At 38.4% G+C, this 25,224-nt stretch overlaps 3 protein-coding genes across 3 annotated transcripts; 1 reads left to right on the top strand and 2 right to left on the bottom strand.

The window, feature by feature from the left end:
• Positions 1 to 1,065: 1,065 nt before the first annotated feature.
• Positions 1,066 to 2,069, bottom strand: LOC134668471 (small ribosomal subunit protein eS28). Its single transcript, XM_063525924.1, has 2 exons — positions 1,787 to 2,069; positions 1,066 to 1,185 (listed from the first exon to the last, which is right to left on the bottom strand). The coding sequence occupies exon 1, from the start codon at positions 1,985 to 1,987 to the stop codon at positions 1,790 to 1,792; it is 198 nt and encodes a 65-aa protein (XP_063381994.1). The 5' UTR covers positions 1,988 to 2,069; the 3' UTR covers positions 1,066 to 1,185; positions 1,787 to 1,789.
• Positions 2,070 to 2,541: 472 nt separating this feature from the next.
• Positions 2,542 to 7,166, bottom strand: LOC134668707 (translocon-associated protein subunit alpha). Its single transcript, XM_063526148.1, has 6 exons — positions 6,975 to 7,166; positions 5,942 to 6,127; positions 4,982 to 5,136; positions 4,018 to 4,140; positions 3,371 to 3,611; positions 2,542 to 2,940 (listed from the first exon to the last, which is right to left on the bottom strand). Exons 1-6 carry the CDS (start codon positions 7,033 to 7,035, stop codon positions 2,870 to 2,872), a joined length of 837 nt encoding a protein of 278 aa, XP_063382218.1. The 5' UTR covers positions 7,036 to 7,166; the 3' UTR covers positions 2,542 to 2,869.
• Positions 7,167 to 8,401: 1,235 nt separating this feature from the next.
• On the top strand, positions 8,402 to 24,925 carry LOC134668773 (alanine--glyoxylate aminotransferase 2, mitochondrial). The gene is made up of 18 exons (XM_063526232.1): positions 8,402 to 8,434; positions 8,651 to 8,736; positions 8,918 to 9,102; positions 9,410 to 9,533; positions 9,826 to 10,014; positions 10,200 to 10,328; positions 10,409 to 10,561; positions 10,642 to 10,863; positions 10,950 to 11,195; positions 11,526 to 11,567; positions 12,589 to 12,717; positions 12,911 to 13,070; positions 14,011 to 14,225; positions 21,739 to 21,845; positions 22,783 to 22,923; positions 23,322 to 23,501; positions 23,660 to 23,788; positions 24,790 to 24,925. The coding sequence occupies exons 1-18, from the start codon at positions 8,422 to 8,424 to the stop codon at positions 24,914 to 24,916; spliced, it is 2,577 nt and encodes an 858-aa protein (XP_063382302.1). The 5' UTR covers positions 8,402 to 8,421; the 3' UTR covers positions 24,917 to 24,925.
• Positions 24,926 to 25,224: the final 299 nt, after the last annotated feature.

Raw genomic sequence — 25,224 nt, 5'->3', positions numbered from 1 at the left:
AGGGTCCTTTCCTTAAGCTTCATTGTACATAAGGTCCTTTTCTTCAAAATAGTGAAACTTAAGTCATTGTCAATAGAGGTCATTATATTGGGCATTACCATGTCGAGCACTAGTACCACCACCTTAAGGAATTACAAAAGTAAGTCACATTATTGGCATGACAACCAAGTCCATACCTTGTTCTTGAACATGTGATTACCATAAGATCTTGAGTCATGACTGTCATTAGTTTCTCACACCACCATGCCAAGAAAATAGTAAAATTTGGTCTCATCTTCATCAAATATAAAAACCGGGCAAGTGCGAGTCGGACTCGCGCACGAAGGGTTCCGTACCATAAATAAAAAAAAGCAAAAAAAACGGTCACCCATCCAAGTACTGACCACTCCCGACGTTGCTTTACTTTGGTCAAAAATCACGTTTGTTGTATGGGTGCCCCATTTAAATCTTTATTTTATTCTGTTTTTAGTATTTGTTGTTATAGAGGCAACAGAAATAAATCATCTGTGAAAAATTCAACTGTCTAGCTATCACGGTTCGTGAGATACAGCCTGGTGACAGGATACGGACGGACAGCGAAGTCTTAGTAATAGGGTCCCGTTTTACCATTTGGGTACAGAACCCTAAAAACCAAACTACTTGCCAAATGTAAGACCAAATGTACAAATGAACATGATTTTTTTTTAGCCTATTGTAGTGTCCCACTGCTGGGCAAAGGCCTCTCCCCCTGATTTCTACAACTCCCGCTTACATGTGCCTAGTGAAGGAGTGTCCCGTACAAGTACAAACGCATTTTATTTCCTGTGTTGCGACTTTTTTCTCGGCATTTAAAGCAGGCGATTATTTTTCTGTGTATATTTTTGACCATTTGTCATAGAAAAGGAATGTCTTATACCTTTAAATCTTCAGAAACTTCGTTTGTACGGGACAACGGTAGACAATTTCATGGAATGCTCCTGAATATGATTACAATGGAATAAATGATATGATCATTATATTAGCTTCACATCTAGGAAATGGGTAATTTCATGGTTGAAAGTTTATAACAGAAATAAAACAAGTATGAAATGTTAAAGTATGTATTACGAGCTGTTGAGATGTTCATCTTTGACGGTTTCATATTATGTAGAGTAACATAGAATAAGCATTGGTTATATGGAACTTAACCTAGAAGCGGCACAACACCTGAAACAAGAAAAGGAAAGTTATGTTACACTAACAATACTACTTTTATAATGAAATACACGACATTGCTATGCCCTTTGGTTTTTTTCCGACTTAAATGAATATAAGAGTTTTATGCTTTTAACTATTATACTAAAATGGAAGAATATATGGAGCAGAGTAGCGTTTATAAGCAACACTGGTGTAATACTCCTGAAAGTATAATATAACAAAAGCACAACTGCTAATTGGACATAAGGAACCCACAAACTTTCCAGCATCGGATTTTACTGCCAGATTTCAGATTCTATCATTATACAAAATTATCTAATTTGAATATTGTCCTAATAGAATAACACAAGTGTTTACTAAAAAATTGGTAATGAAATAACTTCAAAAATGTTGCTACTCTAATAGTATAACTTCAGCTCTATAGATCAAAATATGAACGATATTCCAAAATTTCCAAATGCCAATGCTAAGCAGGTCAATTAGGAAAAACTAACATCGATTAATATTATTCCACAGAACCGAATAACCTCAAAAATCAATATCAAATTTGGAACAGCATCACGACCGGAAACATTGAAATAAGTTTTAAATCACAAAATAAGGTTGTTACCGTTTATCTCAGCCTCCTGGCTTCACGCTCAGACTCGAGCAGCGTGAGGATGTCGCCATCGCGGACCGGGCCCTTCACGTTCCGGATGATCTGACGGCTGGTCTCTCCGATGAACTCGACCTTGACTTGGGTACACTGTCCCTGGGACCCGGTGCGACCCAGCACCTTGACGACGCGGGCGAGAACGTTGGGCTTATCCATTTTACTTGGATTATCGAGCAAAACTCGGGAAATTACACGTGCGCGCTCGGTGGCGTGTACGAAAAAGAATTTGACAGCCGAATTGTTGCCATATGTAATTTTTTTGGCGATTACCGATTCAGTGTTGCTAGTGCATAAAAAGGTATCGATATATAATCGATGCTTTATCACTCTTGTGAGTACTTTTACCAAAATGTATGTAAGGTAAGCATAAAAAATGGGGGCAATACACTAACGGCCTTAGTCATTGTTACTTATTAATAAGCTACGCTACGCTAACCGTAACAAAGGAACAGTTATCTAAGGATTTTCTGCTATGTTGCTACTACTAATACTAGTACAAATCCTGATATCACCTATACATATATGCTTTGAATTATTAGTTAATAATTATTGCAAACGTTACAGCCAAAGAGTAAAGTATGTTACAGCCAATTAAGAAGACAGATTTGATCATCTGAGTAGTAGAGGAGTTGTTATATGTTTGCAACACAGGTCGGTAGAAATAGGGATTTATAATAAAATTATTAATTAAGTATAAATTAAAATCATAATTAAAAATTTAACATTTTATTAAATAATGTCTTCTTCGTCTTCATAATCGCGCGTTGTTACAAACCTCACACATTATTTGTTCCATAATTTACTCACAACACACTTAACTAAAACCACACAGTCTGTATCGACTCGAGCGAGAAACACCTGCCGATTATCGATTAAAATAAGGTCGCCAGCTGTGATTATTGTGCTTTTTTAAATCGGGCGTGTAAAAAAACGCTCATAAAAGTGTCTCAAAAGGTTGTAAAGGCACTTGTGGCCTTTAAAGGCGCCCCTAGGGCAGGGTGCTTCTCGCTCGAGTTGGGTTTCCGCACAACACTCGGTTTAGTCGTCACCGGCTGATCTCTTCGCTTTCCTGAGGCGCGGGGACTGTTTGGGCGTCTTGGGGGATTTTTCTGTAACAAGCATTGACATTATTACTATTATTAGTTCTCGCATTGAAGGTAAAAGCAGATTGAATATCGACATCTGCAGAATATCTCTGACATTCCAGGATTATCATTAACTTCCCTGACTTTCCAAAAACTAGAACACCCTAAATGGATATGCTCGATCCTAAGAGTAAAGCACCGTATACATGTTATGTAATTTAATTTAATATATACTTAAGGTCCAGGGACACCACTTACTTAGAGTCTGTTTGGAAAGAAAAGAATTGTGGAATGTATTGGGTTCTATACATTCCACGATTCTTCTATTTACACTCTTGATCCGGAACAATGGACTAATTAATTTTTAAACCCGATAGCCTACCGGTCCCTTTCCGCTTAATACTCCTCTTTAAATATAAGCCTCCGTTTTTGAGACACAGTAACGTGTACTCACTGAGCTGGTTGACGACCTCCTTGGGCAGCCAGTCGTAGTCGACGTCGTTGTTGGTGCCGGTCTCCTGCTGCCGCGGGGCGGCCCTGGGCGCGCGCCTCCGGGCGAGCGAGGCGAGCGCCTGCTGCCCCGCCACCAGCGCCAGCACGAGGGCAGCGCCCAGGAACACGTACAGGAAGAACGTCTCCCCGTCCAGACCCTCCGACACCTCCACGATGTTCACCGTCTGGTTGTACACTGCCTCCTGTACATAACAAACAATTGTATGTTATGAAAATCATATCAATCGAACAAACTGGATAGATTCCCTTACATTTGGCTCTAAAGTACTTAATCCGGTAACCATAACCTACCCTAAGTAGTGAACTAAGGGCAGTGGGGAGACACATCTCCTTTCAAGCAAACTCAGCTCTATTCGGCTCAGCATTGCTCCAAGTAACAAAAAAATTACTACTCCGTAAAATACAACTTCTAAATGTGTTACTTAACTTCAAACTCAGGTAAATCCATTCTACCATCTCAGCAAAAATGTACCGTATTACCTTTTCTCAATACCAAAATTGCATAATCTGACAGATGGGTTTACCAGAGTTTGAAGTTAAGCGACTCAAATAAAAAGCAACTCCTTATGAATGAATGAAACAAATTACCTGATAGTAGTTCCCGCTGGCGTCCCGGTAGTTCAGCTGCACATTGAGCCCGAACGGCCGGCCGGCGAACGCTTCGTTGGGGATGAAGGAGTACGCGAACGTTGCTTCTTGCTGGGGCTTCACCTGGATCACAATACAAAAATGTTAACAACAAAAAAACAAACATTTTGCCGTTTTAAAATTAATTCTCTCAACTCGAATTTGAAGCTGTTTAGTGATGATGATGATGATGATCTTTCCGGCCGATTTCGACCATGGCGACCACTTCGACTCCTAGTTAGCTCGGCGCTCGTGCGCCCGAATATGGCTGACATAGCCGATCTTGGAGGTGAACCTCCGCGCACATTGAGGGCACGTGAGAACACCAGCCACATAGTGGTAGTGAATGGAAGCAGGCTGGCGCGCTTTCAGATCATCGCGTTTAGCGTCGAGGTCAACTTTACGTTGCTCCTCGAAACCGTGCACTTTATCATGGACCAGCCTGCGCCACTCAGGACGTTGTGCTGCCAAACCTTCCCACTGAGAGGGCTCGATGTCGCATCTTTTCATGTGTCGTTTCTGAACATCTTTGTATCGCTTTGTAAGCTGTTTAGTACAAAATAATGTAAGCAATGCATCTCGTTTAGCAGTGAGATAGCAGTTAGCTGTGTAACTTCGTAGCTATCACGGTTCATGAGATATAGCCTGGTGACAGACACACAGACGGACAGCGGAATCTTAGTAATAGGGTCCCGTTTTTACCCTTTGAGTACGGAACCCTAAAAAGGTACAAAAAGATGTGCAGATTATACTGAGAGTTTTTGTTTTTTTTAATTATGATAGTTTTTCCTATGTGAAATCATGAGATTAGTTGTCAAGCGAACCCCAGGCTCTCATGAGCCGTGGCGAAATGCCGGGATAACGCGAGGAGAAGAAGAGTTTTTCCTTGTACCAAAACATGAAAGCAATCCTCAACAACAATTACCTCGCGATGGTAAGGCAGAGCGGTGAAGTTCTGGATGTAGTAAGTGTAGTCCATCGGGTAACGGAAGGAAGCCTCCATGGTTTCAACCACATAGTCTTCGGAGCCCTTGTTGATGAAGCCAACGAGGAACTCCACAGGGAAGCCGGCTTGCAGGTCTGTGGACAAATTACAATTATTTTAACAAAATGGGGTCAAACTTATTATACATATTAGAGTCTGACCACACTAAGTTTTCATACAGGCTACATGAAATATGGAGCTTATAGGGATATATATGTATTCTTTTAAGTTTTTGTAGAGTTAGCGTGCTCAGAGTCTAACACCAATTAAGAATAGTTTGTAAAATATTATTAATACCTAACGAAGCTCATCATCATTAATGCATGATTATGTAATGAAAGCAACCTAATGAGTAATGACACAGCATGTGCACCGCATTGATTATTCATGCAAGCAATGCAGGTCATGAAGACAATGATCAAAACACTTTGAAACGCAGTTTAACTAATACAAAAGGTTAGGGAGTTGAACTATTGCTTTTATTTGTTTAAAAGACAAATTTTTCCGGTTCTCTGTTTTTTTTTTATACTTAGATGTTGCTTGAGCTTAGTTTATTATCATTATCAGAGGCAAGACCAACAATTTTACATCGTGACAACATCTAATCCCAGTAAAATTCAAACTTAAGAGCAGAAGCAGCAATGAATTTAGGCTTTTCGATTTTTTTTTTGGTTCTTATGGACAAAAATATCTCAACAGATATGGCTCAAAACTGGCATACAGATAGCTTGTACCCAGGATTAGGTTTAACTGGGATAAAGGATACTTCATTTCCACCAATAATCTCCAAACAGGATGAAATGAGGGGATACAGATATAATTTAATTTTAGAATACTAAAACAAAGAGAAAGTGCATTGCACAATCACTTCCACTTCATGCTTCTTAGCAAAATTCTCACCAAAAGCAGAGTCTCCATTGTTGGGCACAGGTTTGGTAAACAGGATAGTAGTGTCGACGTCTTGCGAGGACTTCACCACCGAGTTGTCATCGTCACTGACATCGTCTCCCACAACTTGGTTGTCTTCCCCGTCCAGCTCCACCACATCATCTAGCTCGTCCTCCTCCGCACGAGCCAAGATGTTCGCTGGAACAATATTAAAAAAAGAACTAGTTAAGAGATGGAAAGTCAAAACTAGAAAGGTATATTAAAGAGGAGGTTTTAGTGTAAACAGTAACTAATGAATTTTATTATTTTACAGTACATAAACTAATATTCAAGATGCTACACACTTGACTATGGCTATTGAAGGATAATACTCTCAACAATAAGTATTTTTAATGTTCAGTTAATGGTATGAGTGTAAAGAAGGAAAATGGTGTTTGTTGATCTACAATGTAACTTTAGGACAATACCCTAAGTATTTCATGATCAATATAATGCTTTAGCCTTTTTTAACACATCAGGAAACACATAAGATACCTCAATGTTACAGTAACATAATAATTAGCCTGTCTCCAATATGGTATCAAAAAAACCTCTTACAATACATACTACAGACATACATATACCTAACATTCCTACTGTTGTATATGTATATTAATAGTAAAATTTCAATTTACCAGTGTATGAAGAGATCTGATAAGAAATTTCATTGATTTTCCCTTTGATAGCATGGACACGGTTTTGCTAACTAAAATTATTAAATTGGCATTTATTTAAACTGCACATAAAGTTGACCTCACATTAAATACCTAGCAGCGACCTAGAACTACACTAAATAGGGCAAATTTGTAAGGTTACCCTACTGATCAAGTATTTAAAAAATCTGTAAATAATTCACTTAAATTAAAGTATAGATTAGTTTACTGAGGCATACACTAGAAAATACACGATATCTGTTTGTAATATGTGAAAACTTTCACTCATAAATCGTGATATAAGTTGCCACGTCCATACGCGTATTTTGGAGCTCAATAAAAAAGAAACTTACCGCTCTGGAAGCACAGGAGGGCGGCGGGAAGCACCAACAACGTTAAATACAACAGTTTCATCTTGATCTTAGAGATCCTCTATTGTTATAAATTGAGAAATATGAAAGCGACCGACACTAAAGATCACAGGCCATTCACTTCTACCAGCCGAACACCGCAAGACATTAGAGGCAAAATGCCAATTTTCTTTCCAACTCGATTGACGTGGAATGTTTTGTCACTAGTGATGTAACAAAGTCTACTCGAGTTTTAGTTTTACGATTTTTTTTACCGGTTTTTTGCAAGAAATAAATGCATTCGTTTCGGTGTTTTATAATATGCTTGGCAGTTGGTTTCAATTATTCTTCACCTAAAAAAAATTTAAATAAATATTTACTAGTGGCTCTGTGAGCTGTAGACCTCGCTATAAGCTGAAAATGTAAATGTGAAAAATTCTTTGTTCATTGAGCCATTAAAAAACAAAACAAAACTGGATTGACAATTTTTTTGCATTTTATTCACATGTGAGGCAAAGTAATCAAATGCAAATTTTGAGTTGTTTTCTTCTGGTAGAATTGACTTTGGATGATAAGTATTTAATAACATTCATTTGGATTTGATTTTGTTTGATATTTGCTTCGGGTTGGTGAGGCTAAAAATTTTGTGTTTCACTCGGGGGAAATTTTGTTTAACCCTCGTGCTTTGGACCCTCGCAACGCTCAAGATTTCAATTTTCGAACCACTCGCTACGCTCGCTGTTCAATTTTAGAATCTTTCGCTTGCTCGGGTATCAATATTGGCACGAGCGGTTAAACAATAACTTTGCCCCCTTGTAAAACAAATAACTATTATTTAACTATAGATCAGTGGCCCATTTTATAAAGCTACAAGTTACAATTTACAAGCGGAAGTCTCTTTCTAACCCTATGTTTTAGAACGAGACTTCCGCTTGTAAATTGTAACTTGTAGCTTTATAAAATCGGCCACTGATGTTACTTGTACGAGTCATAGAATTTGGTCACAAAATTTCACAAAAATTGGTTGAGAAATGCGCTTGTAGAGGAGAACATCCGGCCTTCCGATTGATTCCATCCCAGCCTTGGCAATTATTTATTCTGTGGCCTTGGCAAACCTATTTGAATTCAGAATGTTATAATAGAGTAGTAGGAGAATAGGCATAGTATGCCTTCGCCTTATTAGACATTTAAAACGAACTATTACCTTTTCTAGATTTAGACAAAAAAGTGTATAAAACAAAAATCTTATTTTTTTATTTTTGCGCGTCGTCAAGTTAAATTACAAAAATATGAAAAGTAGATAAGATAAGATTACGTTGAAATAATATATGATTATGCTAATAGATTCAACGAAGTCAAATGTCATTCATTATTTAAATACAATTGCTTTAATTCAGTCGCCTTTCTACTATCAGACGAAATAGTAGTGACTTTACTTAATCAAACAAATATGGCAAATAGAGGTGATTTTCAAATTTATAAATTACTAGAACTCTTAATTAATTAGTAATAAGATACACTCACATTGCCCAATGGATTCGTTGAGTACATTGTTGTGTCATAGAACTAATAGAATTTAAAGAAAAGTAGATGTACCAAAAAGTAGTTTAGATAGTTTAGGAAAAAATAGAAACATTTTTTTTCTCGTTTAACTAAACTAAAAGTTGTACATATTTCAGTTGGATCATTTTGCCTTAGCACTTTTAGTAGGCGTTTGAGCAGTGCTCCCTTGCCGGCTTACAATTTCAAGCCGAAGAATTATGAGGTGAGACACTAATTATTATAATTATAAATATCTATAGATAATTAATTTGAAATGTTATTCCATGATATCTAGTTTAACTCTGTTATTAAAAATATATGCGATAACGATAAATAATAAATTGCACTAAAACTTGAAAAAAATATTTGTTCAGATAGTGGTAACAAAAAAATAAAATTTTCAGGGACCAGATTATGAAAAAACAACCACCTTGAAAGCAGCGCACATACCTCCAGCTGTATATAATGTATATAAAAACCCTGTGCTTCTCCACCAAGGTCACATGCAATGGCTCTTTGACCACAAAGGGAGAAGATACTTAGATCTATTTGGAGGCATTGTTACAGTTTCAGTAGGGCACTGCCACCCGTAAGTTGAAAACTATGTGGTCATCAACTCACAATATTCATTGTTTACATTTCGTGTTGTGATTTTTTTTATTATGCATATTGCTTATATGAGAAATCTAACTAATATTTATTTTGTAAATTATATTCGTGACGAATAAACGCTGATTATTCACTGAATAACAAACATTACACGTGCTCATTTTATGTTTATTCATTTCACACCACACGCGAATCACTTAACATAACATTTATTTAAGAAACGTAATCTTATCACGTTGCTATTTAATATATTGATAACGTATTAACAAGGACATATTAATTTACAGAAAAGTGGTAGCGGCATTGAACGAACAGGCAAATAAACTTTGGCATACGACAAATATTTATAGACATCCGAAAATTTATGATTATGTAGAAAAACTAGCATCAAAATTTAGTGGTGATTTGAAGGTATTTTTTTTGTTTCAAACCAGGCTGTAGGTTCATCTAAGTTACTAAGGTATAAGATATAGTCGCACCAAACAAAGTCTGCAGCGGATTTCATAGCCCACGCAGTGTGCTATGTAAACGTCATAATTTCATAGAAGTTTGACGTTTAAAATGACTGCGTGGGCTATCAAAATCGCTGCAGACTTTTTACGGTCTCCCTATATAAACATAGCAATCGTGTAAGTGTCTGTTCGAATAAAACAGATGAAATAACTATACAGTTATGTATTAAGATTTATATTACCTTTCTCAGGTGGTTTACTTGGTAAATAGTGGGACTGAAGCCAATGAATTAGCTATTCTGCTTGCTAAATCGTATACCGGTAACAATGACATTATCTCACTGCAAGGCAGCTATCACGGGTACTCCAACACCATCCAAGGGCTGACCGCAACGCAATGTTACCGGATGCCAATCCCTGTTCCAAGTGGAATACATCATGTAAGTTTACAAGAACGTTTTACACAATAGCAGTGTACAATAGAAAAATAATTATTAAATCAAGTTGGGGGCTTAGCAATAATGCACGAACAAAGTTCAAGACCATAAATTAAGTTAAAAGAGAACCATTGAACGGAGTCAACTACAAAATATGTTTAAACAAGAACTTATTTATGTTTGAACAGGCTATGTTACCAGACCCTCTTCGCGGTATTTGGGGAGGCTGCAGGGATTCTCTATCTCAAGTGCCAGGATCATGTTCTTGTCCAGGAGATTGTATTACTTCTGACAAATATGTCCACCAGCTTAGTGAGGTAAGATACTTTTCTATGTAAGTGTAATCTATCTCGATAGGATAATCTTTTATGCTCAAAAGTATTAATTATAATTTCAGCTAATAGATAACTCGATTCCCAAAGGAAAAGTAGCGGGTTTTTTCGCAGAATCGATACAAGGAGTAAATGGCACCGTTCAATTTCCCAAAGGATATTTGAGGAAAGTTGCAGAGCTAATACGTAAAAATGGCGGTATTTATATAGCCGACGAGGTATGATGATACCCACAGGTATATTATTAAGTTAAACTTTGTGAATATTTATTCCCATTACTTTTTAATGTTTATTTTAGGTTCAAACTGGTTTCGGTCGTATGGGTGATGCGTTTTGGGGCTTTGAAACTCATGGTGTCGTACCTGATATTGTTACGATGGCAAAGGGTATAGGAAATGGTTTTCCACTGGCGGCTGTTGTCACAAGGAAAGAGATAGCAGACGCACACATGCGTGCTACTTATTTCAACACATTTGGCGGAAACCCTTTGGCTTCAACAGTTGGCGAAGCTGTTTTAAACGTAAGCATAGCCAAATTCGTATTAAGTAGACTATCATCGTCATTTCAATTCAAAATATCCTATCATTAACCTTTATTTTTACACAGGTAATCGAAGAAGAGAATTTGCAACAGAACAGCAAGGTTATTGGACAATATTTTATAGAAAACTTAATGGATCTTCAAAAGTTGTATCCGGTTATTGGTGATATTCGTGGTAAAGGTTTAATGCTGGGAATTGAACTGGTCGAACCTGGAACGAAAGAGGCTTTGAATGTAGCTAGTGTCTCTGAGATACAGGAAAATATGAAAGATCTTGGAATTTTAATTGGGCGTGGAGGAAGATACAACAACGTAAGTTATCTGAACGTGTACCCGCACCGCAACGCAACGTAGTTGTGTTTGTGAAACTTAATGAAGCTCAGTTATCTTTATTAGATAATGCCAATAAGATATTGATTTGCTTGTCATTGGAATAAAAGAGCCGGTCTGTCAACACATTGATAGATCTGCTCATTTTAGCCTGATTTGGATCAATCGATGGTCGAAGCTCACTCATATAAAATCACCTACTACGATTAATAGTTGCTAATAGTTGCCTGCAGCGGCTGTAACGCTCTTGGTTCAAAACCCAAATGCCAAAAAATTTAATTTTAACGGAATATATTCTCTGATTGGTTGCAGGTACTGAGAATAAAACCGCCTATGTGTATAACAAGAGACGACGTAGATTTTACCATTTCAGTGTTGGATAAATGCCTGAAACAATTTTCCACTAAATAAAATTTCTATATCTTGATCTAGTGTTGTCTTAGAGTTAGAGCATTTAATAACCGGAGTCGCCTTTAAGAGCTTACCCCTCTGCCGAAAAACTTGCAAACTTTTGTATGGTATGGACTGACGTTTATCTGACATGGCTATTTATACGAGTACAAATCCTGTACAAATAGCCATACATTTGACGTGCCCCTCCCCCGCATAAATCAGCAGACTGTTTTGTACAGAAAATTATAGCCAAGGCGTCTCCAGTTACTAAATATCCTATAGTGTCGCAGATTTTAGAGATATGTATGTAAATATACTCATAAGTTATTGATGTTTGCGTCTTTTTTCTAAATATAATTAAATAAAACTGAAAATAAAAAAACCGTTTCTTAATTAACCGGTATTTCGACATCACTATTGTTCTTCAAAATTTTTTTTTTAACAATTATGCCCTGGATACTAATTGTTTACGCCAGCTTCGAAAACATCTCAAGGGTAGTCCAATGAGTTATTAGGGGTAGTCTTATTACTGCATTGTTGCCTGAAATGTCTGATACAGCAAGAAATGCTTACTAGTCACAAGTTTGAATTCATTTATTTATTATTTCTGTATAATGTCCGTAATGTCAATATACATACTTTTTATACTCTTTGATGTCAATATCAGCTGTTGGATAATTCAGGTTAATAATTACTGAACTTAAAATTTTGACAGTTTTGACTTTTGACAGCTTGACAACTTCGTCCAACTCCAATCAATAAATACGAAATAAATAATATTTTTCCTCCCGCTAGTCGAACTCCCGGTACTATTCTCTTTCTACAACAGTGTTATTAACTAGAATTATCTCTTAATCAAAATGGTTTTCAAATGCCAGGAAGATAGTTTCCTAAAGGAGGTAAGTAAATCGCCGGCTAAATGTATCATATGCCGTTATAGTATAGTTTAATTAATGATGAAAGTCACATGCAATGGTTTCAGTTCACTTCAAAAGTGGTCGCATGCGAGAAAACCAAGGAACCAATAATAGAATACGGGAAGACGTCGAAGTTCGAAGGATATGCGGTTACTTTAGAGAATACTATACTGTTTCCTGCCGGCGGCGGGCAGGTTAGTGTTCAAATAAATAAATTGCTACTGTATATATTTTATTTTATTAATAATAAATAAGTGACAGTGCCTAGTAGTAATACAGCTTGGTAGATTGGTAGCTAACAAGGATTTGGCCCATCTAAATGTAAGCAATTACTGTAGTCTCTGGACTCAACCAACACTAGTTTAATATTTGTTTTAAATATTGTAGCCTCATGATATTGGTAAACTAAACGATGTGGAAGTACTGCAAGTATTGCGGAAGGGTGAACAAGCCGTGCACTTCACAAGAGAGCCGCTGGAAGTTGGCAGTGTCGTCACTCAGCAGGTTGACTGGCACCGGCGCTTCGACCACATGCAGCAGCACTCAGGTTGGCATGCCAATCTTAACCTCTAGCCGCCCAGAGACCTATAAAAAGGTTTCCTGTTCCATTCTAATTTGAACTTTGTATTGACAAAATAAAATGTCATTTTGCTTGGCAAGGTTTGATGTATGGGCACTTAAAGGTTAAATAGCCCCACCCCTACTTGGCCCTACCTTTCATATGCCCTTGTCAAAAATATGCCACTCAATTGTAAATTGTCCAAGTTGCCTGGATAAACATTTGATGAAAAATATATATTTTTTTAAGTTTTTGAGTAATATAAGTAGGTGTACCTTTTTAAATTCTAACTCCTAATAATTCTACGAACAATAAACCTTCAGTCTGAATACTACATTATGATGTTTAATCTTGATATTTTTTGTTAATGTCTGATTTACAACTAATGCAATGTCATGGTTTTGTTTTGTATCAGAAGTAGGTATTTTTAACTAGATTACTTATACATTTTACAACCGGTTTGTATCAAGCATTTGTGTGTATTGTACATTCTCATTGTTTTCTTCTCTTTGTTATTTTTAATAATTATATAATGTAACTCAATGGATGACTGTTATTGGCCTTATTTTTATGTAAGCTTATATGTCTTAGTTATATTTACGGCTGTTGTTATCCTGAATACCAATAAAATAAAATAAATAATAAGCAGAGTTTGGCAAGGGTGAGCAAGTATTACCCTTAAATTTGACATGACGTCTTACGTCATATAAGGCAAATAGCTCACCCTCCCTAACCTCTGCTAATAAGTCTCTAAATACTCTAACTAGTGTAATTTTTAATAAACTCTAATTAGCTATTTGACATCAATTTCCATTAATTGAAATACGTCCTTTCTCTATGCATTTTAAATGACTCATTAAGTCATTCATTAACTCATCCTGTCCATATTCCATATTTGTATGACCTTGAGCCAATGTGAAAATTTCAGGTCAACATCTCCTTTCCGCCATCTTGGAGAAAGAGTACAATCTCCCCACTACGAGTTGGTGGCTCGGGGAACTTGAATGTCACGTTGAGTTGGACAGTGTGACAGTGAAAGAGGATATTATCCGGGCGGCTGAGGATCGCTGCAATGAGCTCATACGGCAGGCGAGACCGGTCGTGGTCAAGATTAGTAGGAAAGGTGACGAAGCGCTTGATGAGGTCAGTCATAATTACTGCCTGTTTTATACAGTATGTGTCTGACCATGGGGCTTTAATTCCAGGACTTGATTTTACTCGCTCAACTGAGCTACTTTTACTATGGGACCAACCCTAAAATCGGGGAAAAATTTTTGGCTTCTCCATAGAAAACGTCGACATCTGATCAGCCAAAATGTATGAAAAAATAAAATAAAAAATCGGGATTTCGGGGTTGGTGCCATAATAAAAGTAGCTCAGTTTAGCGAGTAGAATCGAGCCCTGGATTTAAAGCCCCATGGTCAGTAACAGCCTGTATTAAAGCAAACGCCATTTTAATGTAATGTAATGTGTGTATATGCTTCAAGAAAGGAGTCTTCATTACAGTACCTATCTATCAGGAGACTTGAGTCTGTTTAGAGTGGAGGGGACGCTCGATTTGCATTATTCAGTGGGGGCGTTAATTTTCTTTTGCGATTTTTCGTTGGCGAGGCGTTTATTTTATGACAGTGGAGGGGAGTTGTGTTGATTACTGGAGGGATGTTAAATTTTATTATGTGTCATACACTTTTTAACTTTGAATATAAACATCAGTCTCGAGTGTGGAGGATCAGTATACAGGGTGAAATTTAATTCACTGGCCAAATTGAAACAACCGAAAGAACTCGAAAAAATATTAAACACGTGTTTTTTCTTTTAATACCGCTCAGTACATTTTTTTCGAAATAACTCATCATCAAGTTGTCCTAAAAACCTCGTACGTTATGGTGAACCGACAACTACCCACTACACCCGCTTCTCTCTTATCAGTTAAGGTCATTGACACCCCGCCCCTCTCGCTGTTTGCAATCGCGTCACCAATTATGAACCCTATTGCAGCGAGATTACCTACATAAGTTGCTAATTTTTCCTTTCATATTAACAGGCTTAGAACCGTCAAAATGCAAAGGCAACCCATTTTTAATCTAAAATGTTATTTCTGACTAATGATTATTAACAAAATGTCCGTGGCTTAAAAACAATTAGTAAAAACTAGGTCAGGAATCTTTGCATTCAGGCGTATTTAAAAAATTGAATCAACTTACGTACAGTTGATTAAAAATCGACGCAATTAACGAAAGTCCCACGAGATGGTACTCTTGGATTCAATCCTTGTCTGCGAAGGCGTGGAACGGATTCCATTTCGTATAATCTTTGTGCACCACGTAAACACTCACCACTTAATAAATAACACCGTACCACTTCGTAATATTCCCGGTTCGAAAAATTTTTTTTAACCTTAGTACGCGCGCGATTATTATTTTAAGTTTGGCGAGTGACGAGTGACTAATCATTTATGCTTACCGTTATGTTTACCGCTAGCGCGGAATGGTTTAGCTTAGACTACCCTCGAAATTGATAAACCTGCCTATCATCGCCAACACTAACTGGGTGGACCCTATTGCAACGATTATAAGTTTTTTTTTTTTTTTTTTTTTTTTTTTTTTTTTTTTTTTTTTTTTTTTTTTTTTTTTTTTTTTTTTTTTTTTTTTATGGCCTTCTATTAATTTGCCAGTGTCATGTCGATTTGTGTTAACAATAATCAAATAATTCAGAACGCGAAATCTTACCGAAGCCACAGTTGCTAATCCATATTATGAATACTTCTAAAAAATCAAAAGGGTTAGTATGGGTTAGAGAAAACGATTCACAACTACTAGGTTAGTAATATTAGACATGAAGAAAAATGAGAGACAAAATTATTATTAAATTGATAAACAATCAAATCATTAAAACTTTAAATTATTAAGCTTGCAAAAAGAGATCAGGGCCACTAAGATGTCCCTATCTTTAACTTGTAACAACTCTAAAATGTGAGTGGGGAAAGGGACTTTAAGACTTACGAGATCTGCGTATAGGCCATCGTGATTATATAACGGACACACAAAGAAAATATGATTTAGGTCTCCTTCGTCCAGTCCGCACTCACATAAAGAGGAGTCCCGAATATGAATTTTCTTTAAGTGGGCAGGGGTACTGCAGTGTCCCAACCTCATTCTGATGATAACAGAACAAAACTGTTTTTCAATAAATATTTTTGAAAACCATGGTTTTCGCGACACAGAAGGTTGTACAAGGTAATAAGGTTTAGACTTGCCACGGTTGGAGGTAGACCAATCAGCAGCCCAAGTCCGGGTCAGCATCCTGGCCGCAAGAGGGACTAAATCATGACAGTAGTTTCTAAACGGGACCTTGTCACCACATACAACGGCGTCCTTGGCGACTCGGTCGGCCCGCTCATTTCCTGAGACCCCCGAGTGGCCAGGAACCCAAGCCAAGACAACCTCAAGTCCTCTTTCCCTGCAGCATAAAAGATTCTTCTTTATTTCGTACACGATAGGGTTATGGCACCGAACCGCGAATGGATTTGATAATAACGCCTGTAAGCAACTACGGGAATCCGAAAAAATAATACTTTTTCTTAACTTGAAGATTAAAATATATTTAACGCTCTCCAATACACCAATACATTCGCCAGTGAAAACTGATGATTCAGGAGGGCATTTAACTTTTTGAACAATCTCATACTGAGAGTGGTAAATACCTACTCCCACACATCCTGTCGGGGTCAATTTGGACGCATCGCAATATATTGTGTTCCAACCATGCCATTCACGGGAAAGGATCTGACGCATGTATTCGTTAGCATGCGGATCGTTGTGACTTATATCGAAATTTAAGATAACACGAGGTTGATGTATGATAATCTCATAATCAAATTCAAAAAGGGGAAGCCGAGGGGAATGAAATACTGGGTCTTTTAAAGATTGGAATTTTCTTAGACTGTTCACGAGACATGGCTGTTCATTATAGCTTAAGGCAGAATTTGATTTTAGGTCATATAAACGGTGGATGATGGGATGATATGAAAATTGCAGGGATCTAAAAAGGTAACTGTCGGCTAAAAATTGGCGGCGCAAATTAAGAGGTGGTTCGGCGCATTCAACCTGCATGGCTTTTATAGGGCTAGTTCTCATTGCGCCTAGGATAATTCTTAAAGCTCTAGATTGTATTCGATCTAACTGAGTTAATCCGGCTTTGTTGCCCGGTACCAACAAGTGAGTACCGTAATCCAAAATACTACGAACTGTGGCGTTGTAAACTAATCTCAGGGAAATAGGGTGAGCACCCCACCAAACTCCTGAAAGGCACCTTAGAGTATTGAGCCCACGTTCACATTTTTTTATAACGTATTCAAAGTGCAAAGACCCATTTAATTTTGAATCAAGAATGACCCCTAAAAATTTAAATGAGAGACGGACAGGAATTCTAGCTTCCTTGATTGCTATGTTAATATTAGGCAAGACTAATTTACGACTATAAATCACGGCACAGCTTTTCGATGGAGAAAGAGACAAACCATTAGTAGTAAGCCAAATATTTAAAGATTGAAGGGAGCTATTGACAGACGCACAGGCCGAAATGATATCCTTATTTGAGGAGTAAACTAATAAGTCATCAGCGTATTGAAGTACCTGGCAATCAGAAACAGACTCTTCTAAATCATGCGTGTATATATTATAGAGCAGGGGGCTCAACACGGAGCCCTGGGGTAGTCCACGCCAGATCAATCTTGTAGGGCTAATTTGGGGATCTTTACCCCGGAAAGAGATTTGCCTTTCAGAAAGGAGGTTACCCACAAGGCGGGCCAGCCTCACCGGTATTCTCAGCTTGCGGAATTTTTCCCTGAGAATAGGGAGCTGGACATTATCGTAGGCAGCCTCGACATCTAGGAAAACGGCAACCACCGAAGCCCGTTTAGTGAAAGCAAGCCGGATATCAGAGGTAAAAATGGCTAAACTATCCATGGTACTTTTTCCCTTTCTGAACCCAAATTGAGATCTTCCTAACAAATTATGGCTTTCCACATACCACTCTAGTCTATTCTTTATCAAGTGTTCAAGAATCTTCGTTAAGACTGAGGATAAAGCAATGGGGCGGTACGATCGAGGGTCCTTAGGGTCCTTACCTGGCTTTAGTATAGGCATAATCAGTTGCGATTTCCAGCATGAGGGTGGATGGCCCGAAAGCAAGATGCAGTTAATCAAGTCTAGAAAATATTTAAGGAATTTATCCCCGGCTTTAACTATAAAAGAATATGGGATTCCGTCATGTCCAGGGGCGGAGTCTTTAACCGCTTTGAGAACATTTCTGAGCTCCAACATGGTAAAAAGTTGATCCAGAGCGTCAGTAGAATGGTTGTTTAGCAGTCCAATGGAAGAATCAAGGACCCCTGGGACATAAGGAGGTGCAATTCTATCTATGAAAGATTCAGCCCATTGTAACGAATTAGGGAAAGGACAGTTATTAGGGTTATACGACCTTCTAAATTTTCGAATGTTGTTCCAAACTATTCTATCAGGAGTAGAGGGGCTTAATGCCGAACAAAATGATTTCCATCCTTCCGCCTTCTTATTATTAAGTAATTTTCTCGTATCTGCCATAGACTTAGTCAAAGCCTCAAAATTCTCGGTCGACATATTCAAAGCATATGACCGTTCTGCTTCCTTTCTACTCTTAATGGCTCTAGTACAATCCTTGTCCCACCATGGAGGGGAAGCTAATTTACCCACGACTGTATTTTTTAGAGGGAAAACTTTATCAGCGGATGCCTTTATAGCTTGAACCAAAGCATCGGAACAGATATCAATGGAATCTAGAGTTATAGGAGGTAAAAGACTAGTTTCAGAATCTAGAATGTTTTTATAAGTATCCCAATCTGCCCCGTTAATATTGTACCTTAATAATGGTCTATTTTCTGCCGGTCTTTTTGCGGATGCGAGAGGGATACTTAATAAAATTGGGAAATGATCGCTTCCATGTGTACTATCCAAAACTGACCAGGTTATTCGAGTAGCGAGGATTGGAGATGAAAAAGATAAATCTACGGCACTAGTTGCTTGGTTAGGGAGAGAGCGCAGAGTAGGTGCTCCTGTATTCAGTAGACATAGGTTGCATTCGTCCATGATTTCCCATAAAAATTGATCACCTAGACCGTCATCTTTCTTATCACAACCCCACAATGTATGATGAATATTAAGATCCCCAAGAACCATAAGAGGCTGTGGAAGAGATTCTATTAGCTTCCTGATTAACTTTAAAATATGAGAGGAAGGATCGGGAATATAGAGAGATAAAAAGGTAATACCTTCCACGCGAGCACAAGTTGCATGGAAGTTAGGACTGTTATTAGGTAAAGGTATTTGCTGGAAAGAGATGTGGTCTCTAATGAACAGGGCACATCCAGCTCGACCATCTGCCCGGCAGTCCATTAGAGAACAGAAGCTTGGAATTTTAAAATTAGTGTTGTCTTTTAACCATATCTCCGATATGGCTAAAATCACGGGATTGAATTTATTGACCAGGAAGAGTAACTCAGGTTTTTTATTGGAAATGCTGCGGCAATTCCACTGTAGAACTACTTGATCCATTATATGATGTGAGCAAGGATGAAATAAATGGCGCAACGTGGGATATCAGAGATGGGCTTAAAGGGGTGGCCGGGGAAAATACTTTTACAAAAGCAGTGATCAAATTAATTATTTCTGAAATTTTATTATATTCATTGGATTGATGTTGATCGGGATAAACTGGCCTGGACTCAATCACTGGGTCCCTTGTTAAAGCCTCGTGGGCCTTTCTGTCGTAACCTTTAGCCAGTTGGGGGGGTGAGCGAGGTTGCCGAAATACAGTTTTTACATACGAATGGGTTTGGTGAGTTTGGGGGGAGGAAGCCGTTATATTCGCGTAAGACTTATGGCTGACTTTGGAATGATGATTGGATGCCTCACTATACGAAATATTTTCATCAGCCATAGTCTTCTTTATGTTTAGCTGTCTGATGTATTCGGGACACGACTTGCTGTTTGCCCTGTGTCCTGCTCCTAATCCCTGCGGACAATTAACGCAAAAAGCCCCAGATTCTTCATCAACATTACATGTATCACCCGTATGGGCGCCTGCGCAACGAAAACAACGGGGGAGAGACCTACATTTTTCTTTAGTGTGTCCAAAGCGACAGCACCTGAAACATTGTATTGTTGGATACAAATACTGCTCTACCACCAAGGAATTTAAACAGAGGTAGACTCTTTTTGGTAAAGTTTGCCCATCGAAGGTTATAATGACTGTTTCCGACGGCAACCACATATATGTGCCATCTGGCTTAGTTTTTTTGAAATTTAATCGTCTAATTTTTATGGGGGTAGCACCCCCCGAATTGACTGGAACCTGAATGTTCTCCAAAACCTCTTCAGGTGTCCAGTCGGCCGGGACTCCCCGTACTAACCCCATTCTCGTTACATTAAAGGTTGGTACAAACGCTTTGTATTTGTTTTGGGTCAATGTGGGAGACTCTAAGAAAAGGTTAGCATCTTCTGCCGAGTGAAAACTAAGAGCTGCCCTGTTACGACCAATTTTCTTTATAGAACCCTCTACTATGTTCGGGAACTCTCTTTTCCTATCTTGCACGAAACGTCCGAAAGCCACAGGGTGTAAAGTGATTCCCGAGTCTGGGGCCTGTTCTATTTTTTGAACGTGAACTACGAATGGACCCTGATCCTTATTTGTATATTTATCGCGCCCTATTTGCGTAAATGGAGTACTAGGAGTCTGAGTCGGTGTCTCTGACGTATTTTCCTGCGAGCCAATTATGAGGTGTGCCGGCGGAGACTCAGCCAAAAACTGGGCCTGCGATTGTTGTCCTGGAGGGATCTGGGTATCTGGATTCTCATGGCGGCTAGATAAATCTGACCGACTGCCAGAGGGACTGATCGACCGTGAGCGAGATGCTTGCTTTTCATTACGATTTACCCCCCGTTCCCGTTCTTTACGTTTTTCTAAGTCTCGTTTCTTTTTCCGCCCCATGACTGAGGTGAAAACTCCAGCTTGTGACTGCGATCTCTCAAAATCCTCGTGTTGAGCCAAACTAAACTTTAAAAAGCTGCAGTTATCATCTCCGGTATCATCCAAACCAGCATCCTCACTCATGAGGATGCTGATTTGGGAACCTTAAACTACCCTCTTACACAAATATATCTAAACTACTTCTATTCACAACCACAAAACTACTTACCACTAAGCCTCACACTTTAAAATGGATTAGCAACTATAATTACTAAGATTCAACCTATATTTCTTACAAAATCTCACAAAAACGAAAATAAATTTTATAAACGACCGCCCGCTATCGACACTCTACCGCCAATCGAATGTCCGATTATAAGGTTTAGTGTAGGTCAGATAAGGGTTTTGCTGATGTTGTTGTTAAAACCTACTATTAGGTTTGTTTACATTTGTGGTAATAGGGTGACCACGACTCGTGGAAAATATTTAAAAATTGAAAAAAGAAAATTAAAAAAAAAGTGTACTCTTTTTTTTTCGCTAAATAGATGCCTTAAGTGTAACCTAGTACCGGGAATGAATATGGCCAGTGATTTAAATTTCACCCTGTATAGGGAGATGAAATATATCGAAATGTATACATATATATTGGCAGGCGCACACGAGAGGCCTGCCCGCCGACTGTATCCCCACCATCCGCGTGGTCAGCATCGAGGGTGTCGACGACAACATGTGCTGCGGCACACACGTCTCCAACCTCAGGTCTGCAACAGTGGCACGAGTCTAAACCAGGGATGTTGCGGATATTCGCATCCGCATCCACATCCGCGGAACATCCGCATTATTTTCCACATCCGCATCTGCATCCACATCCGCATAAAATCGATGCGGAGCATCCGCATAATGCGAATGTCGACCAAGTCGGTAACCGGATCGTATTAGCAGCCGCGCCGGCGGCGTAAGTATATAAAGAATAATAATAGATCCCGAAAAGTCGTTCAAGTTACTGTTGATTAAATAAAACGCACCTATATTCTTGCTCAAATACTAAACGTAACGTTATTTTTAAATAAATAATGTTAAAAATTTAATATTTGACGTTTTTAAGTACCAAATCTTGTCATCCGCATCCGCATCCGCGGATGTGAGGCTTTAAATATATGCATCCGTATCCGCGGATGTCAAAAAATCTGCATCCGCAGCACCCCTGGTCTAAACACGCTGAGTTTTCAAGCGACTACTTGACGAAGCTGTGCATTCATTCATAGGATTATGTATTTATTGGCACTGGCAAATCAGTGAAAACAGAATGTGGTCAAGGTCTAGGATAAGACTTAAGACTAATGTTTTTGACACCTGTAGTTTTTGGATACTCATTAGTTTCACTTTGACCTCGTATTTTCAATTTCCTCTTTCTTCTAAAGCCCGAATTTTTTTATTTATCTATGTAACACTATTTAGTTTTTAAAAATTGTTCCATAAATAACTAAGTAGATACATATAAAATTATTTTGCAATGCCCTACCAGGGTGCCACTGCCATGTGTTCCTCAAATATTATTGTAATAACTTTATTACGTACCATATCATTCGCAATAAACGATTCTATTCTAAAGGTTAAAAATCTATAACTGCACCAAAATTTTATAAATGAAAGTGTAATAAAAGTTATCAACCGAACGTTTTGTTTTCCACCACAGCCAACTCCAGGTGATAAAGCTGCTGGGCTGCGAGCCCGGCAAGAAGGGGAAGACTAACCTGCGCTTCGTGGTGGGGGACCGGGTGCTCCGGCACTTCCGGAGCATGCTGGGACGCGAGCAGGCACTCACTGCAATATTGAAGTAAGTGTATGTTAGAAATTTCAGATACGCCTCTTTTCCACTCTCTTTCTTTATATCTGAACACTCCCTTATTTTTTCAACTTCCTATATTTTATACAAATCCTCTTTATTGCACAATCTCAGAATAAATGTACATGGAAACACAAATAATACATGAAGACAGAGGTAAACAACAGCAGGGCGTATCGGTAAACGGTGAAGAGATACCAGACAACCTTAAATTACTATCGGCCCGATTAGAGCATTTAAGATACGTCAATTAATAGATCTAGAAACGAAATGGATTAGATATATCAGTGTCAAATGTGACGTTTCTTCAAACAAAGACGTCATTTTTGACACTGACACATCTAATCCATATCGATTCTAGATATTCAATTATTATTTATTAATTTCAGGAATGAACCAAAGAAGCATGAAGAGCTGGTGCAGAAACTCCAAAGGAACCTCAAAATAGCCAACAAGAACCTACAGAATGTGCTCTCGGAGTTGGCTCAGTCAGAGGTAGAAAGGATACGGACAGACAAACCTAAGTTTTTCATCATGTGCAAGAAGGAAGCCACTCCAGAGTTCAACAGGTATATATTAACTTTGAAAATATTATAGCAAAAGCAGACATTGTTATCCGCATAAGTCTTTAAATAGCTTCTCCCAAATGAGGGCCCTTAGCGCTTCCCTTAGTAATCACATACTGAATTTCCTTGTGCTTACAATACGTATGACCTTGTTTTTTCAGGGCAATCTGCAAAGGTCTAGAAGATACCGATGTGTTCCTCTGTCTGGCGGCAGAAGACCCTGACAAGCCCAAAGAGGGCCAACTACTTATACAAGGGCCAGAACAACACTGCAACGCTTTAGGGACCCAGTAAGCACTTACCCTAATTCACCTTCGAATTTTGTAAAATATGCCAATACCTAAATTTAAGCGCCTGGTGATTGTTGCAGAGCAATTCAAAGTGTGTGCGTTCGTGATTGCTATTAAATTTATTTAGGCGCTAACATTTATGGTGCTCTTATAGAATATACTTGGTCAAGCAGATCTTGTCAGTAGAAAAAGGCGGCAAATTTGAAAAATGTAGGCGCGAAGGGATATCGTGCCATAGAAAATTTGAATTTTTTTACTGACAAGATTTGCTTGACCAGCTATAAATTATTTTGTCAGTAGAAAAAGGGGGCAATATTTGTTTTTAATTTTGGTTTTATGCTGACAAATTGCTTTACATGGAATAAATGCGGGATGGATGAAATGGCGACAGGTCTCTGGAACAACTTGCGATCCACGAATGCCCCTTAAACTTAAGGGGGAAAATATACAGAACGATCGTGAGACCTGTTGTAATGTATGGATCAGAATGCTGGGCGACGAAAGTAGCGGATGAAAGAAGAGTGCATGCAGCGGAAATGAGAATGCTGAGATGGATGTGTGGAGTGACGAGAAAGGATCGGATTAAGAATGAGTATATAAGAGGAAGTTTGAAAGTAGCTCCAGTAACGGAGAAAATGAGGAGTGCTAGGTTGTCGTGGTATGGGCATGTAATGAGGAGGGATGAATGCCATATAGGCAAAAGAATGTTAGGGATGAATGTTGATGGACGGAGAGCGTATGGTAGACCCGAAAAACGATGGATGGATTGTGTGAAAGAGGATATGAGAAAGAAAGGCGTGAGTGCTGAGGACACGAAAGACAGAGGAGAATGGAAGAGAAAAACATGTTGTGCCGACCCCACATGACGTGGGATAAGGGCAGGGGAAAGAAGAAGAAGCTGACAAGGCCATTTTTAGTGTTCCGTACAAAACTTTGTTTACGGAACACTTATGGGATCACTTCGGTCTTGTTTTTAATGACGTTTAAATGTTTTTTTACAGGATAACCGAGTTGCTTAAATGCAAGGGCGCGTTCAAACACGGCAAGTTCCAAGGCAAAGCAGGTGACCTCAGCGGGATCAGTAAATGTACCAAATTGGTGGAAGATTACTTTAATAATATTTCCTAGTTAATATAAGTTAACATACGAATTGGTGGTATTTTATTATCTACACGGTGGCTAAAAAATAACTGCATTCCCGTTGCCAGGGAGGTTTTGGGATTTTAAATTATTATGTGAACGACTTTTTAAATTATTATGGGAACAACCCCGAAATCGCGAAAAAAAAATTCACCCTCCCCTCCCATAGAAAATTGACCAGCGAAATTTCGCGATTTCGGTATTGGCCCCATAGTAACAGTTGCTCCGTATTACCTACGTATATATAGTCACCCCGTAAATTATTGCAGGTGACTAAAAAAATATCCTGTATAATT

This window comes from Cydia fagiglandana, chromosome 11 (genome assembly GCF_963556715.1).
Source record: "Cydia fagiglandana chromosome 11, ilCydFagi1.1, whole genome shotgun sequence".
Taxonomy (NCBI): Eukaryota; Metazoa; Arthropoda; class Insecta; order Lepidoptera; family Tortricidae; genus Cydia; species Cydia fagiglandana.
The sequence above is the reverse complement of the archived record's forward strand: the minus strand, read 5'-3'. Positions and strand labels throughout refer to the sequence as shown.